General features: G+C 37.3%; 1 protein-coding gene across 6 annotated transcripts; it reads left to right on the forward strand.

The window, feature by feature from the left end:
- Positions 1 to 11,648: 11,648 nt before the first annotated feature.
- LOC105157299 (uncharacterized) lies at positions 11,649 to 21,574 on the forward strand. 6 transcript variants are annotated; one of them, XM_088878925.1, is made up of 13 exons: positions 11,649 to 11,685; positions 11,791 to 12,028; positions 12,863 to 12,981; positions 13,160 to 13,266; positions 13,512 to 13,599; positions 15,840 to 16,932; positions 17,076 to 17,130; positions 17,215 to 17,296; positions 17,982 to 18,062; positions 19,129 to 19,227; positions 19,304 to 19,353; positions 20,434 to 20,617; positions 21,343 to 21,574. In XM_088878925.1, exons 2-13 carry the CDS (start codon positions 11,848 to 11,850, stop codon positions 21,424 to 21,426), a joined length of 2,223 nt encoding a protein of 740 aa, XP_088735051.1. In that variant the 5' UTR covers positions 11,649 to 11,685; positions 11,791 to 11,847; the 3' UTR covers positions 21,427 to 21,574. The 6 variants fall into 6 exon arrangements, 3 of the variants coding, with proteins under 3 accessions (XP_088735051.1, XP_088735052.1, XP_088735058.1); XR_016064797.1 differs by having other exon boundaries at positions 11,673 to 12,028; positions 20,508 to 20,617; XR_016064798.1 differs by lacking the exon at positions 21,343 to 21,574 and having other exon boundaries at positions 11,673 to 12,028; positions 17,982 to 18,070; positions 20,508 to 20,599.
- Positions 21,575 to 21,610: the final 36 nt, after the last annotated feature.

Here is a 21,610-nt window from a genome sequence, read left to right on the forward strand (position 1 = left end):
GTATAATTTTTTATTCACTTACAAAATTCAACATGATTCCTTTACTGCAATATTCTGTATTACAGCAATTTAAAACCTTCATTTTGTTTGGTGTATCACTTTCTGCAAGAGGTTTGCAAATATCATTATGAATCCATCATACTCTGAAAGTCAATCTTTTAGGACTTAGTATATGGGAATCTTCATTCTTACGTAGAACAAATTTATTTTTATATAGTAGATTTTTTTTCTTTTATACTCTCTATCTCTCTTAATTATTATCTTCAAAGTACAACTAGGCGAGCAAAAAATCATGTATTTCTAATTGAACTTATTTGTGAGAAGAAGTATCTCAAGCGATTATCCCCTCATCAAAATATGCCACGTGATAGATTTTCTTCTGTTGCAAATATCATAATTAACAATGTTTTGAGTTTCTTTTATTTTCATTGTCTAAAATTTCTAGTCTTTCATTGTATAGGTTAAGTTCTTGATTTGGAACAAGCTTAGGTTTATAATTTCCATACTATATTTGTATATGTGTAGGAAGACAAATTCTGGGTTAAAGTGACAGCAACAATTATGGACATTGATAAAAACTATTACTATATGGCTTGTGATAATTGTTTGAAAGGCATGACTGGCGAGTATGGTTGGGAAATTACTTGAAATTTTTGTCGTGCAGAAACTATTGCCAAGCCAAGGTTATGATTTTCAATCATTTAATTTATTTATTTAAACTCTTTTGGTTCATTTCTTTATGAAAAGTGATGGTACAAGTAGGTTATGTATACCTTTCTAATTACTTCTTTTCAACTATTTAGAACCATGTTTGCTATCATACTCTTCGACGGCACAACACAATTGGATGTTATTTTTGGTAACTTGGCAAAGAATCTTCTCGGTATAACTACACTTGAACTCATGAAAAATGAGGAAGAGGTTGGTTATTTGGTATTTTACTCTATAAATAAAAGTGTTCATACTAATGCTATTCTTTTACTTGAATAAAGTATGGTTCATTTTCTCCTAAACAGAACAAAACGTTGGATTGTGATGCCATAAATAAACATTTGAATGGAAGACGATTCATTGTTTATATAAAAAAGAAAACTGTGGACACTCATTATGACATTGGATATCACTACATTTCTCTTCACTCATTGAAGAAGATGTCGACCAGTCCCCAAAAGTCCATGCTGAGGAATGTTCATCTTCACACTCTTATGTTGCTGGGATGCACCTTATTTAGTATCTCATTAACTTTCAAAACAGATGATTTAATACTTTGTACTTATGTATTGATTTATCAAATATCAGATTTATCAACTATTGGTGTTGATAATTCTCTTAATGTTGCTACTACATCTATGAATGAACATCTTCTCCAGTCAAGCAATGATTCACAGGATGTTGCAAGTTTGTCAATTTCACATCCAAAGTGATTAGTGATGGTGTTTGTAAAAGTAATTCCTCAGTTAATATGTAAATAAACAACAATCAAATAACTCATCAGGTTTTTTATAGGTTTCATGTGTGGTAATCTCTTTTGCCGGTACTCCTTGATGATCTATTTTGTCCATGCACCTGCTACTTAGTAGTTTTGAAGTTTTAAATCTTTCCTCAGTGTTGCATGTGTTGGTACGATGGGAAAAAACTTGTTATGTTATATAAAGTCATCACATCTTTTCTTATTAATCAATTTTATATAAATTCCGTTCTTTTGATCATGAGTTTTGCCTTTTGTTCTTTAGATGCTATAGATCAATCAGTGAAGATTGATCTTATGCGATCAAGATTTCCGTTGCTCAACTTCAAAAAGGGATTCTTTGTTAGGAATATTGGTTTCTGTTTCAAATTCAATCGATTATTTTATTTCATACTGTATGATTCTAAAACTTGTGTTGCAGTGAAATAATTTTCTATAAATATAAGATTATATTATGAAATATGCATATGAATTTCATATTTGATTAAAATTGAATCAACCCATAGCATATGTTCACATAGTCTTAAAAATAAAACTCCAAGTAAAAAAAAAAAAAAATACACATTTCTTGACTTTACTTTTGGTTATGGGTAGGTGAAAGACAAAGATTTTTTTTTTTTTTATTCTTGTTCATATTTTCTTATTTCATTTTTGTGACAATAATAATTACTTTATTCTCATGAACTGATATTCCAGCGGAACAAATTCTCGTAAATTCTTATATTATTCACTATTATAACTATTAATTAAGAGATAATAAATTTTTACCGTGCAAGCGTTTCTAGTAATTATATATGTAAGATGTACTTCACTGCGAGGGTTTTATAGCCCATTTTTCATCATTTTAGCCGACTTATGCACAATAAGTTGTCAATAAGTCTGGGTCAGATTCAATTCTGAACCTAGCTTTCTCTCCACTTGAGCCGAGCTTGGAAAAGGTGGATCTCGGGCTTTGATATTTTGGACTTAATCAACCTTTTTTAACATATTTTAGATACATTTTTATAATGTATATATTAATAATTTATGGCACACTCTGTATTTGTGTAACTCTTTATAATAATTTAAAGAAAAATATTTATATATGAAATTATATATGTGGATTAAAATAATGTTGTAAATAGTTTGTAGTTATAATCTATATATGAGTAATATATATATATATTTGGAAAGTTTTAATATTTTCAGAACTTAATACATTGCTTATATAAATTTTTAAAGATATAATAATATATATATATATATATTTCAATAGTATTATCGGCTCATTTTTATAAAATTATGGTGATGTTATTTTTTTCAAAAAAAACTAATTTTTAATATATTAAAAACTCGAAAATGGGTCTCTTGGGTCCTGGATTTAGGTAAGTCGGATCTCAAGTCCAAGAAATTCTTAAAAGGTAATGTCCCAAATTTTGGCAAATCTGATCAATTTACATCCCTAAATATTACCTTAATTTCTACTCTAATGGTAGATTCTTTTGACTAAAATATTTTTTCTCTAGTTATTTAGTTAAAACTTTATTTTCCTTTAATTATTAGTTCAAGAGTTTTTTTTAAAAAAAATTGTGAATGCAGAAATGTTTTTGCTAAAATGCATTTTACTCTCCTATATTTGTTGAAATAGCTAAAAAACCCCTGTGTTTTGAAAAATTCAACAAAAAGTACCACTAAAAGAATCGGTATGACCCAGGAATGCGATGGAAGTGTAAAATAAAAATTTAAAATCGGTTCAAAGGGGTGTTCCCTTTGAAATTTCCGGGCATTTTGTGTTTGTCAAAAGTATAATAGCGAACATATAACATACTAGATAAGTAGTTAGAGGATGAAACAAAACATGAAACTTTACCTTCTGTTTCTATAGATGAGGAACAACATGTGTTGTTCCCTTTCTATTCTCCTGTTTCTATTGCTAGATAAAACAAAGAACAAGAAAAAAAAACAACTCAAAACAAACACTATTGTTTAGTGCTTTTGAATTGTTTTATGTTCTAACCTGAATCCAATTCAATATAGAATAAAAAAAGAATATTTTAGAGAGACAAAAACAGAGCAAAATTCGTGGCTTAGGAGGTAAATTATGTTAGATATGTTTATAGTTTTGTATATCACATAAAATTGAATTCAAAATTCAATAACTACCAAGTTTGCCTCCAAGGCAACCTATACAACCAAATGCATATAACCTCCAATCATATGAAATAACCACTCCATCATGTTCATCATGGTGAGGAGTTTCAACTTCTTCTTAACTTGCTCCAACCTCCCTCAAATGGGCTTGGATTTCAAATATGCACCGGGCTTGATTTAATCAAATTAAATCAAGCACAATCAAAGTTCATTGGACAATAATTAATTTAATTAATTAAATTAATTTTATCCAATTATGTTCAAAAATTTATTTAATCCAATTAAATAAATCTAAGCCCAAACACTAATTAATGATCCAATCAATTAATTAAGCCAAACCTAATAAATTAATCTAATTAATTTAAAGGTGTTAAGCTCAAAAACATAATTAATCCAATTAATTAATTCTTGAGTCATCCATCAAATGGATTGTTAAATAAATAATCCAATCATTTATACATTCTCCTTAAATTAATTTAGTTCAATTAAATTAATTATCTTGAATTAATTCCACCAATTTCATAGTGATTTGTGTGTGACTTTTTAGGTTCCCCTCAACTACACTTGGGCTTGTGCCTAATACAATGATTAATTAAATTCAACTTAATTCATTTATTTCTAATTAACCATTAATTGAAAATTCTCGTCACCATGGGTGGCCGTCTAGCAATGGTCCATAACACTAGATACTAGGTGAATGTTGGCGTGAGCATTTAGGCTCCCCCGTACCATACGGGTATGGTCTTTCCATCATCCATCTCCCAATCTAAGTCTAGAGCATGAAATAGGGCATCGGTTTCCATTCTGGACTAGACACTATGCTCGATAACTTTAGATGCGTTTGTGCTATTGATTGACGTAGGAAACCATTCTCTACTCAACCAATCGCTAGGGCCATAGATTTTAAGAGCTCAAACTATCTTAGAGCGCATAGGATATTCGACTGTCATATATTGACAGGTGACGGATTTTATCTTGGAACCCACTGTCCTCACTACATATTCTGATTGTACTGAACAAGACTTGTAATGACGACATCCAAAATACAATTATCTTTCGTCAAATCCAAGATACAACCATCATATGCATGCAGCTGTCGTGGTTCTTCAAGTCCGAGGACTAATCCCATACTATCGGAGCCAGGAAGATCTAGTCATATCGATCAAGCCTCCAAGGCTTTCATATGACAGCTTCCTGCGAGTCAGTTCAGTCGACTTGAATATCTTGTCAACCACCCACTAAAATTGCATAGACGTCCAACGTCTGTCACCAATGAAATACGACACTACTCCAATAAATGCAATTTTAGTGCAAGTGTCAATAGGACTCTTGATGCCTAATCTCGAGGTCCTCGACTGTGAACATTTCAAACCTAAGCATTAGAAGTTGGGTTCATGGCCACCATCTAATGCGCAACCCAACTATATACGTTGTACAATTCAATTTGTGGTATTTGTTGTGATGTTAAGCATATAAAGATAATTAGTGAGCACAACAAATATAATTATTAAATAATAAATACTTTTTTTTATTCATAAACAATGTTACAATTACACCGAAATTATCAGAATAGATTATATAAAAACCAACCCAATTGGCTTTTTGGACACATATTCTAACAACTGCTTCCGTTAGTACTTAACGAAAGGTGCATTACACTCGCTCCTTGTGTGCCTGAGATTTTTTTAGCTGGTTTTGACCTTATTTTTTTGATTTTTTGATCAAAATACCCCCATGATGTTTATATATTTTCACATTTATATGTTTTACTTGTTTTGATTGTTCTTTATTGCATTTTCATCTATCTAAAAATTAAAATATTTTTTAAATATATTGACATAAAAGTATAAAAAGATTATATAATTTTTTGAAGTTTTGTGTTTTAAATTGAAATATTAAATTAAAATAAAGTATAAAAACTAATATAGTAAATTTATTTTTCAAATTTTAACTAATATAAATATTAATAATTGTAAAAATTATACAATATTAATAATGTAATTATTATTTAATTAAAAAATATAAATAAATTATATTTAAATTTAACTAATTTTATAATTATTAAAATTGGAATTTAAAACTTTCCTTTAATTACAATTAAAAATATTTCAATCAATTATTTTTAATTTAATTAATGAATTTTTTAGTTAGGTAAAAATTCAAAAAATTAGAAATTAAAAAAATTATCTAAAATTGTCCTTAGTTAATTATATATTAAAATTATTTTTAATTAACTAAAAATATATATTTAAATTAATTTAAGCACAATAATTATTGTAATTATATGAAATAATCCTTAATTAATTATATATTTAAATGAATTTATGTATAATAATTATTATAATTATCTAAAATTATTTTTATTCAACTAATATATATTTAATTATTATAATTATTTTTAATTAATAAAAATATATTTAATTCAATTAATTTTAAAAAAAATAAAATTAAGGGCGGCGACCGTCACAGCAGGGCGATGACGTCTTTTTTTATTTGGATGCTATCACCATCTCCCAAATTCGAGGGCATCTGCGGGAGGCCGGGTGTCATAGGCGTGCTCTTCTCTATCGCAGTGGAATGTAATTCTCATATATTTTTCATCTGTGCGGCCTCAAAGGTTATGCCTAACCTTCGACCGGCCTTCGCACATATCAGAGTATAGCGACAGTCCGTCGCGTGTTCTCGACACTGAACTCGCTAGCGCGACATCTGAACGCCTCCCGGAGCTGCACCGCGTGCCCTTACGCTCGCCTATCCAGAATGCCCATACTCACTGCGGCTCTCGGCACTCGTGCCTTAGCGTCTCGCACACAGTCTCGGAACCTGCCGACGCATTGGTCAATGGCAAGGAGTATCCTCGCTCCGCCTCGACATTACGGCACTATGCTTGCGCCCCCAACGCCCATCTCATGCCCAACACTCACTCGGTACATCTTAGGCGCTCGCTCTCGTCATGGCTGCCTTCCATGCCTCGCCCAAGTAGGTTAGCATCATAAGTCCGTGGCCCAATCAATATGCCAATATCTTGTCGTTATCTCGCACGGCATACCCGACATGCCTTCTTGCCTTTCGGCTTTGGCTTCATAATATGCCCACAGTGCGGCGGCGTCCCACGACCGCTCATCTTTAGCCAACGGACCCCCCATGGACGGCTAGAACTCGATAGCACATTCCATGAGTTGGATCACGAGGTCTTCGAATGCTTGCCTCGATCACCCATTCGCACGAGAGGTGTTGCCCCTGATAACTCACAGCCCGCAGGGCAACCTTGCACATCACACGGAGCCTCTCGGCAGTATCGACGCCCAACGTAGGCCATCCTGGCCCTAGCTGCCCGTCAGGTTTCCAAGCCCTTTGGGGACTCTAACGCTCCTCTCATGAGCTGCCTAGAACCGGCTCTTGAAGGCCCCCATCATGCCCCCAAGAGATGCTCATTTAGTGTAGACGTCTTCTCATGCTACTGCCGTCGTGCACGGGGAGGGCTGGCTGGAGCTCACCACTGCATGGCCCCCTTATAATAGGCTTAAGAAAATAATCTCTTATTCCAAGAGTAGAATACTCAAAGGGTCGAGGAGCGTACTTTTCCTGCATCTCCAAGGATAAAGCACTCTGCTTCGCACATTAAGCTCCTACTTGCGCCCAAGGTTGCGCTCCATCATCGTTGCGTGCTGGCCGACATCCCCTAGTCGCCCGCACGTCGTCCACAGGTCACAGCCGATCTGTGAGAGCCTCACCCTCTCGTTCTGTTGACGTCCTCGTCAACACATACATGAAGGATTGATGTGTATGCAGTGCCCAATACTCTCTCTCAGTATCTCGCGACACCAGACCGATCTCCTGCTATTTCGAGCGCTCGAGTCGTGAAGTGCCTCTTCAGCACAACACGTTGTCTCCTTCACAGACGATACTAATCTCCCCTCCACAAAACATAGTGTCTCTTGATGCACTCATTCAACACTAAACTTGAACGGATATCTGCGCCTCTCTCTGCACTCTCTTCGTAAGATTGCGGGTAGCTCTCAACAAACAGTGCCTTAGATACACCGCATGATCGCCTCAAGCTGGAAGTCTGTGTACTCGTCTACACTCTCTTCCCCAATGTCGCTCACATTAGAAGTCTGTGCCTTTCTCTACACTCTCTTCTCAATGTAGCCTGCTGAAGTCGGAAGTCTGTGTCTGGCTCTACACTCTCTTCGGAAGTCTGTGCTTGGCTCTACACTCTCTTCCCGACTATTGCTTACTGAAGTCGGAAGTCTATGCCTGGCTCTACACTCTCTTCGGAAGTCTGTGTCTCTCTACATTCTCTTCGGAAGTCTGTGCCTAGCTCTACACTCTCTTCCTGACTCTCTCAACTCTGCTCCAAGCCTCTGAAATCTCCGATGCTCCTCAAGACAGTGCCTCCAATACACTCGAATTGATCTGGAACGAAAAGAGTGTCTGATGCTCCTCAAGATAGTGCCTCTTAAACATTCGAATTGATCTAGAACGACGTGCGAGTAGGAGTCTGTGCGCACTCTTCGCACTCCCTCACCCACTCGAGGTGTTGCCGCCCTCGGCAAACACGCAAACCCACGCCTGCGATAGACCATACTTAAACACTTGCAAACACACAATGGGCCGGATGCCCAGCTGTCGGAACCACGCCGCTCGTGGACCGAACGTCTCTCAAAAGGGTTCTCGCTCGACCCAACATGAAAATGGGGCTTCTGCCCTCAATCTCGTTGACGACCAAGCTCACGTCCTAGCTCGACCGCAAAACACAATCTCTTGTCTCGGCCCGAGCGCTTGATTGCAACTACAAGGATAGGTCTCTGAATCCCCGTCCGGCAGCAAAACTCCAAATGCCAGTCTCACATCGGCCCGATCACTAACAAGAATGGGATGTTCAACTTCCGTTCTGAATGCACTAACAAGGTTGGGGTTTCTCGCTCCAAATCCCGATCGTAATATCACGTTCGAATCTAGGCTGCGCAAAAGTCAAACTCGAGTCTCAACCCGAGCGCACAATGCTACAACCACAAATTCATATCTCCACCCGGCTGCAAAATTCGAATCCAACTCCTAGCCCGGTCGACTGCATCAAGATTTTTCAATCCCCAGCCCGGCCCGACCGCACCATGCCGCTCATGGTGCCAATGGAGCCCGTTGCTCCTGGTATCGATGAATCCTACTGCTCCCCTCGAATATCCACACGGTAGTCCCCCTCGAAAATCTTTAGACCAAAGAGCCCATAATATGGTGTCAGAATCCTGTCGAGGAACCTTCTCAACTCAACTCAAACTCGTGCTCATGATGAGCACCCAACACACGGCTTAGTAGGCTGCTCCTACTCAAGCTCCGGAAAAGTTGTCTTTCTCCCATAACGGATGCCTATGCTTCTTGGTTCTTGAAGCGTGCCGTCTCTCTCTAGACGCACCATCATCTACCACACTAGCACTTCATCCCACAACTCTGCTCGGCCACATACGGCTCGCATTGACAACTGCCCACAAAGGTAGGGGTCTCAACGTCCACTCCTCGCAACCCCAAGGGTGGCTTGTTCCATGCACCTCATGTGCACTGTGCTTCGGCTCCTGAATATTCAGCACGTCCTCCTCTGCTGGAAGATTCTTTAGACTCATGAGAATGTGGCCCTTCATCCACCACTCTCAACTCAAGGTGGTATCTCGCCCACCAAAATGGCCTCGTTGCGACGACCGCCTCTTGACTTGCGGCAATCCGCACACATGGTTGCTACACTCACTCACAAATGTGGCTCTCGACTTGTGTCCCCCTCTCGCTTAGGAAAGACAAGTGAACTCTGAATATCAATCTGCCGAAAAGAAATTTGGACCACGGTTGACATATTGCTCCACACATCTGTGGCACTCACACACCTGCCAACCAACAACAACGAAGTTGGACCGTAGCCGCTCACCCTCTAAAGCAGCCTAAACGCGCACAAAGGACTCTACCCAACATGAACTCTGCGGTAGACGTCCCCTAAAATCATATGATGTCTCTAAGAATCACAACGGTATGATTTTGTCTCAATTGAGGCCAACTCACCTCTACCTGATGTAGAGCTCATATGCCATTCGTCAACCGAGAGGTCTCGTCCTCCAGGCTGGCAACTCACCTCGCCCCATTGAAGGCAACTAGGCTTTGATACCAACTGTCACAAGCGTGCTCTCTCTATCACAGCGGAATGTAATTCTCATATATTTTTCACCTGTGCGGCCTCAAAGGTTACGCCTAACCTTCGACCTGTCTTCGCACTCATCAGAGTATAGCAACAGTACGTCGTGTGTCCTCGACACTGAACTCGCTAGCGACATCTGAACGCCTCCCAGCGCTGTACCACGTGCCCTTGCGCTCACCTATCCAGAATGCCCATACTCGTTGAGGCTCTCGGCACTCGTGCCTTAGCGTCTCACACACAATCTCGGAACCTGCCGATGCATTGCTCAATGGCAAGGAGCATCCTCGCTCCGCCTCGGCATTACAGCACTACGCTTGCGCCCCCAACGCCCATCTCATGAGGGGCGCAGCCCATCTCATGCCCAACACTCACTCGGTACATCCTAGGTGCTCGCCCTCGTCATGACCGCCTTCCATGCCTCGCCCGAGTAGGACAGCATCATAAGTCCAAGGCCCAATCAATATGCCGACATCTTGCCGTTATCACGCACGGCATGCCTGAAACGCCTTCTTACTTTTCGGCTTTGGCTTTATAATATGCCCATAGTGTGGCGTCGTCACACAACGACTCATCTTTAGCCAACGGACCCCCCCCATAGACGGCTAGAACTCAATAGCGCATTTCATGAGTTGGATCACGAGATCTTCGAATGCTTGCCTCGATCACCCATTCGCACGAGAGGTGTTGCCCCTGATAATTCACAGCCCGCGGGGCAACCTTGCACATCACACGGAGCCTCTTGGCAGTATCGACACCCAACGTAGGCCATCCTAGCCCTACGCTGCCCGTCAGGTTTTCAAGCCCTTTGGGGACTCTAGCACTCCTCTCATGAGCTGCCTAGAGCTGGCTCTTGAAGGCCCCCATCATGCCCCCAAGAGATGCTCATTTAGTGCAGACGTCTTCTCATGCTACTGCTGTCGTGCACGGGGAGGGCTGGTTGGAGCTCACAACTGCATACCCCCCTTATAATAGACTTAAGAAAATAATCTCTTGTTCCAAGAGTAGAACACTCAAAGGGCCGGGAGCGCACTTTTCCTGCCTCTCCAAGGATAAAGCACTCTTCTTCGCACATTAAGCTCCTACTCGCGCCCAAGGTTGCGCTCCATCATCCCTGCGTGCTGGCCGACATCCCCTGATCGCCCGCACGTCGTCCACAGGTCACAGTCGACCTGTGAGACCGAGGGAGGGGTTGGCGGAGGGGGAGGAGGGAGGCGGCAAAGTGGGGGTAGCGATTGTTAGGGAGGGGGTAGGCAGGGGATAGTTAGAATTTTTTTTTTAGTTTTTTTATATAATAATAATATTTTTTTATAGTTTTAAATTATTTATATGTAATATAAGTTAAATAATTTGTTGAATTCATACTTTTTATTTTTTAAAATCTAACCATTGAGATTAATTAAATCTAACCATCATTATTTAATAAAAAAAGATCCAACGATCATTAAAATAAGAAACAATATATATTAAGTAAGGGTATAACGATCATTTATAAAAAAGTTGACGCCATTACTTAGATTTAATGGAGAAGGGCGATTGAGTTATATTAAAAAAAACAGAGAGGGGTTTTTCGCCTATTTTTAAAATATAAGGCCATTTTTAGCAGACTTTTTAAAATATAGGGGGTCTTATGTATTCTAGCCAAAAATTTTTGAGGGGTGAGCTATATTCAAAAAAACAGAGAGGGGTTTTTCGCCTATTTTTAAAATATAAGGCCATTTTTAGCAGACTTTTTAAAATATAGGGGTCTTATGTATTCTAGCCAAAATTTTTGAGGGGTCTATGCGAATTGACCAATAATTTCAGGGGCAAGACGTAATTAACCGATAGTTACATTGGGTGGGAAAAAGGTGACTTTTATTACTAGTTTATTGCCTCGAGACAGTAACGCGACGCCCCACCTCTGTTAGTATGTCTACAGCCTCACTTCCTTCTTATTTTCATCATAATCATGGATTGATTTTTTAACAGAATCTGTTCGAAGAAGAGGAATTTATTATTGATTTTGTAACAGAAACGTTCAAGAATTGTGATCTTTTCAACGATCAGAATATTTTCCAGGTAAAAAGAAATGAATGCTTCTTCTCCTCCTCCTTCGAGCTCCGTCGCGCCACCGTGGCCGGAGGCGGAGGCGAAGCTAGAAGAACGAGGGAAAGAGATAGTGCACAGAACGAAATCGATACAATTCTTGGGACGAACCACTCCCATCGTTCTCCAAAACGACAATGGCCCCTGTCCTCTCCTTGCTATATGTACTTTTCGCTCTTTCTCCTCCCCGGGCTTTGTTTTTGTGTATACCTGCTGCCAAGCACGTCCCTTTTTTCTATGGGAAGTTTGTTGCTTTCTAAGCGAGGATAAGTAAAGTGAAAAATCTAACATGTTCAGATTTGATAATTTCTGATGCATAATTCTAACAAAAGGTGAAATGTGGTAACAAAATCAATTTGAATTGCTTATACAAATTGATGGTTTCTGTGCATCGTATGCACCAAGTTTTGGATATTTCTTATACAGAGATTAGTCCATCATTTAGGCGATGTTTTTGTTTAATTTGTTGCTTATGGGAATTATGCGGCTGTAATGATACGAGGCTTAGAAGATTACAAAATGGTTGAGAGCGCCTTAATTTATGCTACTGAAATCAGTTCATCATTTGGCCGTGTTTTTTGCTTGGATTGTTGATTACGGGAATAATGCGGGTTGTATGTCATAAGGCCAAGAGGGATTACAAAAAATGATGATTGAGAGCACCTTAATTAGTGAGGTGGAGAAGAAATAATAGCAGTCACTGAGAAAGGATTTTGAAAAAGGATAGCAGTATATAGTATATGGTATTCTAGATTGTTTAATATGTGATATATTGAGGTTTGCTTTTGAATAAGAAGCTACTCTTGCAAGTGGCTGATAATTATCCATAATTCTGTACTCGCTTGTTAATAATCAACTGTGAAGAATTATGCTATCGGATTTGATTGTTTGAGCATATGCAATGATGCTATTACAATGAACCTTCTGAATTTTGTTTGACCGTCGCCGTTATGCAAGTATAGTTTCTGTCCCACTAATTATGCTGCATGTTGTGATAGGTAATGTTCTATCACTAAAGAACAGATTGAATTTGAGCCCAGATATTCCAGAGGTTTCACAGGAGAAATTGCTTTCACTTGTTGCTGAGCATTTGATTGGTTCAAACAGTAACATCGACGTAATAGCTTAATGCACTATTTTCATTATTGCTTTTGTATTGATAAAGGTATTGGAAGTTTAAAATGGGAAGAGATCGTCTTGAGTATGTTGACACCTTTTTGTCATATCTATTGTCTTAATACCGTGGATTTCCTTCTGGGATTTGAATTAATGTCAGCTTCTTAACTGGGTAACAGAACAAAGATGCTGGCTATATTGAAAATCAGCAACAGAATATTGCAGATGCAATTGATTTGCTTCCTAGACTTACAACTGGCATTGACGTAAATATAAAGTTTCAAAGGTAGATTAGCTTTTGTCTTTGTATTTTCTGAGGTTTTGAATTGCCAGTGAAAATAACAACGATTAGTATATGGTTAAGGGTTTGATGGTAGTGGTTGTAGTATACTGCTTCTAAAGAAAGCTTTTGCTTCAGAGATATGAAAATTACGTAATACAAAATCATCTGTTTCTGTGGTGCAGTATGATCCCAATGAGTTGGGACCCTTCAGTTTTTAATTCTGATGTATTTAAATCTGAAATTTTCAGAATTGATGATTTTGAGTTCACTCCAGAATGCACAATATTTGATTTACTGGATATCCCACTCTATCATGGATGGATGATTGATCCCCAGGTTGGAACTTTTGCCTCACTAGTCAAAACAACTATTTTAACTTTTGAGTTTTCCTAAATTGCTTAGTGGGTGGCACTGTTCATAGGAACTTTGTGTTCATAATCATGTAGGGTCATGGGATTACGTCTAATGAGAAAGATTTTCAGTGTTATTATACAATAAATTGGAGCTATGAGGCAAAACCATAACATATCTCTGTACTTTTTTGTTTGTTTTCGGCCTAATAGCGGTCTAAGGCGACATAAAGGGGAAACAAGAGATAGAGCTAGAGGTAATGGATAATCTCACAAGAGTGGAGTTAGTTGAGGATCAGAGCTTTTTAGAGATCATACATGCTTGCTTCCCTCTTTATCACGTGATCACATCTATGTGTATGTGTTAATTCAAATGCTAATGTTATGTGTAAGTAGATATATTAGTTAATAAATATTGGGAGTTATATCTCAAGTCTCTCATGTGCCAGACTTAATGCAAGTGGTAGCAGATTGAGATCATGCAAGCTGAAAATGGAATCAACAGTTCCAAACAGTAATTTGGCCTGCTATCTTTCATGTTCTTTTTTCTCGCACTGCCGCACCATTGCTTCCACTATGTCTCTGGTCCATGCTCCCCTTTGCTTCATCTATCACAATCTCTCATCTCGTCTCTCTCATTCCAAGAGGCATGATGCACAGATCACCAGAATCAGTTCAGGCTACTCTGTTTCACCATCATCAGCATTAATAAGTCTGCAACCCCAACACCATCCTAAGCACAATAGAAGTAGTGGTTATGGGCTTGGAGCACCACTCCTGCTTTTTGATTTCAGGTTTGCTATTGGAGTCTTGGCTAACCTTTATGGAAAATAAGTGACCTTGGTCCCTTTCCTCCATCTCTCGATCTGAAATTGTGTAGCCTTGCTTCCTTCCTCAAGTCCAGCTTGGTATCTCTCGCTTGATCATTCTTTATTGGCTATTCATTGTTCAACCATTATTGGCATGGACCACCTTGACACCACTAGTTGGCTACTAATCCTTGAATGCAGCATGACTTAACAATTCTTGTTTGTTATAAGTTGGGCCACAGTGATGCTCCTTGTGGTTGAAGCTTGATAACGCGGACTTCCATTGCCAAGTTATGTGACCTAGGTGACAACATAAAGTAGGGGTGTTACACTTGGCAAACATGAGGTGTAGAATTCTTATATATGAAAAGTTAATACTACTCGATCAATAATGTTTTGTTTACCTATTTCGTAGATCCAATAATGATGGGTAGCTCCATATTTCAAGCTATTTTTGTTTGTTATGATGAATAAACTAAATACAGATTGTAGAGGCTTAGGGTATTATGTGAGACTTACAGGTCTGGAATGTTACATCTGGAATGTAGTCATAAAGTTCCAGAATAAGTTAAAAACGGACGATTGAAAGACAAGGATAGAAACTTATACGTCCTTCATGGATGGGCCTCTTTGATGCTGAACAGATTCATCACTAATCTCAATGCAAGCAACTAGATCACAGAGACCTCAACATTGATGGCTAGAAGCCTATAAAGATTTTATCTTGAATAGGTTCACAAAGTGGGAACTAAAATTTCTTCTAATCCAAATCTTTACCTCTATTCTATAGAAAGATGTTGTTACATTGAAAAAAGGTATTTATCTGACTAAATGGCAAGTCAAGAAAAGATATGACAGAAATGGTATATCAACCTTTGAATTAGGCTAGGATGTTTGGTAGTTCCAGAAGTGACTGAATCTGAGTTTTGCTCTGCGAGAATATGTTGTTCTTAGCAACCTTTTCTCATTTGGACAGATGCTGAACAATTGCCTATGGTTTAAGCAAACAGTTGGATCTGAAGTCTGATTAGTGATGCATGACCTGCATAATCCCAGCAGTTTTGTGGTTTTGGGAGATGGATTTCCGAGGTTTAAATTAGCGAAGGACGAAGGTTACTCTCTGAGTGTAATTCTTAATTGATGGGTGTGATTCTTTTTGTTCTTCGGGGTTTTGGGTGTCATCAAATTTGTTGTCCTGGTATTGAGGTTTTGTAATCTTTTCATGCATAATGTGTATGGTCATGAACCTGTCCTCTGATGGGTTTTTCTTTTTTGTTTTTTTTTTTTTGGTGTTTTGTTTTGGCTTGCTTAGGCTATTTCGTACACTGTTCTTAGTTGGCCTTTTAGTTCTGTGTGTATTGGATGCAGGTGAAGTTGCTTATGTTTTATGCATGTTTTTTTCATGCATGCATTTCAGGACTCCGAAACTGCAGATGCTATTGGTTCAAAATCATATAACACTCTCATGGGGGAGCTTGTCTCATTAGAAGCACAAACAAGGGAGAGTGAACAGAAAGAGAATCCAGAAGATGATACTGTGGATTTTGTCGCTGCAACAACTGCAGCTCTTGGAGTACCGTCTCCTTGTCTTTCAAGAAGTCAATCCTTCAATGATTCTCCTCAGAGAGCAAGAAAAGGGGACATTGAAGAAGAAGCAGAGTTCTTGAGAGTCTTGAAGTTATCAGAGGAAAGAAGGTCAGCAGATGGTCTAGCTGCTGACATAAATCTAGTTGGAAGTGTAGATATCAAAAATTCCCAACTGGTAATACATTCAGAAACAGTAGAAATGAATGTTGCTAATGAAATTATGAAGACTGGGACATTAATTTGTGATGATATCAGTGGTTTGAGCAATAACAATGTTGATCAAAAATCCCCTACAGTTTTTGCGCAGGAAGCTTTTTGTTCATTCTCAAAGACTGATCAAGAGAAAAACTGTGTCCAACCTACCAGGCAAAAATCTGCAGAATATTATGGAGGTGCAGTCAGAAATACTGGATTTGATGCAATGACTAAGAACGAAAATGGTCAACACATGTCATGTGGAGAAGATCCTCCATTTGTTTCTAATATGTCATGTGGAGAAGATCCTCCATCTGTTTCTAATATGTCAGGTGGAGAAGATCCTTCATGTGCTTCTAATAGCTTTCACGATAAGTCTAGGAGTGACGAACATGTTCAAAATGAATTCACTTTCACATGTAACCTGGATGAAATGAGAAATTGCGCAAGTTCTTCTAATGCTAGAGATTCTTCTTTCTCATTGACCACTACTGCAGATTTAGATTCATCAAGTCATCCAGTTCATAAAATTGGCATGTCTGTAGCCCTCACTTCAAGTATTGATGACAGTGAGCCCATTTATGAAGGGGAAGAATGCGTAATGGAATCAGGAAATGTGGTTATTGGAAATCGAGAGCCTGTTTATGAGGGTGAGGTGGTTCTTGCAGAACAAGTGGATAAAGGTTGCAAGGATGATGGCTTTAAGGACAGGTTATCCATCAAGCAAGGTGAATTACACCCAAATATTGACAATAAGTTCTGAGTGGTTATCTCTTTGCTGGGAAAAAAAGTCACTCTCTTCCTTGTTAATTTTTATATTCAGTACTAGAGATAGGACTTTTGTGCTAATGCATTTGATTAATCTCATTAGGGGAACTGATCAGGAACTTTGTAAACAACAGTGCTAGTCAGTTAACTGTATATGGGTATGTGTTATGCTACTTCATCTTGTGGCTGAGAAGATACGCTTCATTTGGCAGGAGGTTTTGATTTTTGATTGTCTTCTGCAGCCTATTTTGCTTACAAGATAAAGTTAAGGAACACGAGCTGTGCGTATTCTTCAGGAATAATCATTTCAACACCATGTTTAAGGTTAGTAGATGGCATGTTATATACTTGTCTCTCCATTGGCAATCATACTGATGGCTCCCAAATAAGTTGTTATGTCTTTTATACTTGTTGATGCTTGAAACCATTTTGGGCATTGGGAGTAAGCATTTTACCAATTTTTGTTGGTATTTTTCATATCCATTTGGCAATTTGCATGAAACATGCTAACATGTCAGTGAGTAAGGCTTTAGCCAAACTGCGGTAACTGGATCCTGCCAAGGTTTCTTGCATTCATAATGCGAGTCAATCTAGAAACATATACGTGTTTACATGTGTAGTTCTGGTCCTTGTAGTAAAGAGTGGCAGATTCTAGTATTACCTCATATGAAAGCTAGCACCAGCTCATCTTAGGCTGTGAAAAGATTTTCAACATGATTTCTCGGTTAAGCATGGACTAGAAAAGAATGAAGTTAGGTTGCTTTTGCTGTTAACTTTTGTTGAATGTTGGAATCTTGTTTATTAAAAGATTCATAATGGGTTTCCCTAAATTTATAACTAGTGGGTTGTTTATTGAGCACCCACTTTATGAGTCTCTATTCAGAAATGTACAATGAGCTTGGTTCTCTTACACTTTTTTCATTTGGCTTAGAAGGCTAAACATAATTGAGCCCACTGTACTTGCTTTGTGACAAAGTCGGCTTAGTACCTAATATGAGTCTGTTTGCAGTATGAAGGTGCGTTATACATTTTAGTCACCGACCAAGGCTACATAAATCAGCCAGATTTGGTATGGGAAAAGATGAATGAGGTGAGAAGGTAGTACGCAATTATTTATTCTTTTGTTAATACTTGGTCTCGGTTTAATTTGATGAAATAATGCAAAAATTCTACAGTTACAAATAGGTTACCATGTAAATAATTCTGTGCTGTGCTTGAGCATAAGATGTCCCCAAGCAGGCTAGCTCTAGGTGGAACTAATGATTTCTCCACCCTGCTGTAGTTTTAATTTTTTTTAATTATACTATATGGTTAATGATTAGAAAGTTTAATAAATATTGTTTGCAGTTTGGTTATATGGCAATCTCTTTAAAATATCATATTAAGTTGGAAGCGTTCCTGCTTTCTATTTGGATATCTATAGTTCGAGTAGGCATACACTGACTTTGCTATAACATGAAGAGGTCGGGTTGTATACTCGAATGTTGGACAATGTTATGAAACCTTTATAATACTTCAGATGATCACACGTTTAAAAGTATATCAGAACATCTCTAATTTTAAATTATATGAAATGAATCTTGACAAGGTTATAAACTCTTTTTTAATAATTTCAGATGAACATATATTTAAAATATTTATCTAAAGATGTTTGATTTTATTCAAATAGATTTAAATATCTATTTTTCACCATTTCAACTATATTGTACACGTTTATAAGAGTAACACATCTATATTTAACTGTTTCAGCTGTGCTAGACAATTTATGGTACAGATAAAGAGGATTAATAAATTTGATCAATGTTACCTTGTCCATGATTCTAAAATTCAAGGCTTCATGGCTACATGTCCAAGTGCCATAATGATTCACCACATATCAATGTGCTATTTGCTTGGAAACAAATTGTTATATACCGGTAATGTTACTATTGAACTTTAGCAATAAATTACAGTTTGGGTCTAGGATGATGTGGGTCTGTTTGGTCATTACTTTAATTTGTCATAGTTTGTTGAAGTATTACAAAAAACAGACATTAATTGCTTGGTTATTGAATTATACCTTAGTAACAGTATTTAGATCTAGTTGGATTCTATTTTGAGAAGAATAATGGTGCATTTGTTCATTCCCTTATCTCTTGATTTGATCCGACAATTAGGTTAATGGCAATACATTATACATGATGGGGAACTTTAAGGAATTCAACATCAACGCTTCCAACGGCACATGGGGTGAACAAAGTGCCACTAATACTGCAGTATGTAGTTGCTCATTGTTCTATATCTCTTGTGATCCGCATTCACGACTCTAAATTGAATCTCAACTTTTTGCAGGACTATCTAGCTAGCGTTGAAAATGTGGCTCAATCACATTCAAGTTTCAAGTAACTATCTAACTTCTCTGGCACTTATCGTATTAGTAATCTCTTGTTTCTAATGAAGAATGCAACAACTTTCCTTTGTGAATGTTACGTTTCACAAATACCATTATATTTGTTAAAATTGCAATTTGAGAATTGATCTACATATTGTTAAAAGGGTTAATTGACTCTCTCTAAAAATGTCAAATTATGTTTTCTCCCAAAACACTTATGAAATCACACGTATACCCCTTCTGAAGATGCTTTTATGAACCCAAGTGAAAGTAATGAAATTTTCATTTTACCCTTGATTTAAAAAATAATTAAATAATAATTTTATTAAATAACCATTAGGGCCATGGATGTAGCTGTAATGTTTATATTTTAAAATGGATAAATTTGTTTCATTTATGTATTTGAAGAATGTATTTACACGCTTTTTTCTTTTTTCAATTTTATGACACAATACTTAATTATTATGTTAGAAACTTTATACATTTATTACTGATTGATTGAAGTAAAATATAAAAATACTCCAATAAATACATTTTTAGTAAAAGCCATGTGTTGTAGCTATACTAAACCAAATATGATGAGTAGTGGGATCTTTAGCTAAGTTCCTACTAAACCTTGATAAGTCAAGTGCCATAATGCCTTTCAAATCTCTTGAACTATTATTCTACTACGATAATTCTTACTAAGAAGAATGTCAAGTGTATGCCACTAACCAAAAGGTAATGGAATTACTTTAATATCTTCTTGTATTAGGAACTTTAAGATGAATTTATTGGAGGGAACATTTTTTAAACTTAATCTTTTTCTTTATATTAATATTTCAATGCACACACAATTAACTTTTATATTCTTATTAGTACATATATAATTAATTATGATTCGATTTGTCTATATAATATTGAAGGGTATTTATGTGAAGTTTATTTTAAAATTGTATTTGTGTTATTTTTACTAATAGGAAGCATGTTGTGATATTGAAAAGATGATAAATGTACATCTAATAGTTCTAATTCTGACAAAATATTTTTGAAGATAATATAACATATAGCATCTGGTTACGTCATGTACTAATTCTAATTTCTAATCTAGAGAAACCTCGGGGCCTTTTGATATCAATGATTTTGATGCTTTTTATGGCGGTTCTGACTTGCAATTGGCAATAGCTCTTCAACAACAGGAATTTGAGCAACATCAACGGCAACAGCAACAGCAACAGCAGCATAATTTGCAGCAACCAGCTGGTAGCTATGGTCCAAAGCTCCCTGGTCTCCAGGTAGGGGTTTTGAAGTTGTTTCATATCACCATGCTTTGCTACACAGTATATCCACATTATCTGGTTTCAATGTTGACGGTATACCTGAATGTTATATTTAGTTGAGTTATTCTAGAAACTATAGGTGATTTATGGTACATAATTTGGTGTAGCAAATGCTGTTGCTTTAGGATAATGCTGTGTGTAACTCTGCAGCAACAGAGCCATTTTGCAGGGTCTAGATCTTCTTTAACCTAACGAAGAGCTTTCCTTCATTTTCAATTTGTGTCGGTCAAAAATGATGAACAACTGAACAATTTGCAGCATTTAGCACTTTTGGAGACAGTGAAAGGAAAAATGAAATTTACTATATGTTCTTTGTTGGTGAATGTTTGGAAAATGTCTTCAGTCTGACTTAATAAGCTATGAAGAATTGAGAAAAGTTTGCTGATCTATGGCTGTCAGTGTTTTCTGTTGACGTGATGTGCTATTTTAGGGAAATTGAAATTCCACTTTCAATCTTTTTCTGAATTTAGTTTACAGGTCAAATTTGCCGGAGGTTATGATGTGTTTTATGCACTTGCGTTCTAGCTTAGCTTCTCTAAGTAAGTTATAAACTTTGGAAGAATGCGTTATCTAGATGCAGCAGGTCCAGTATGAGACCTGAGCAGAAGCGTGGGTGTGGACTTTTTCTTAACGGTCTTATGTTGCTTCAAGCATAGTTCTAACCATAAAATCCTTTGCAGGTTTCACAGAATAGTGAAGACGACCTGGACTCTCCCTCCTCAAAGCAGGAGTCGAAATTAAAGGAGAAGTGCATTATCATGTGATTACTCAATGCAGGTTTTGTACAAAGGAAGTAGTATCAATATTAGGATTATTTTTGGTCCCTTTGCAATTTGTGCCAATGACAGTGCAATGTCTACAACACCAACTACTGTTACTTTTTTCTAGTGAATTAAATTGACTCTTGCTCCATACTTGTAAATTTTTCTCTTCTTAATCATAAAGGCC

Source organism: Sesamum indicum, linkage group LG1 (assembly GCF_026168435.1).
Source record: "Sesamum indicum cultivar Baizhima isolate 11 linkage group LG1, ASM2616843v1, whole genome shotgun sequence".
NCBI lineage: Eukaryota > Viridiplantae > Streptophyta > Magnoliopsida > Lamiales > Pedaliaceae > Sesamum > Sesamum indicum.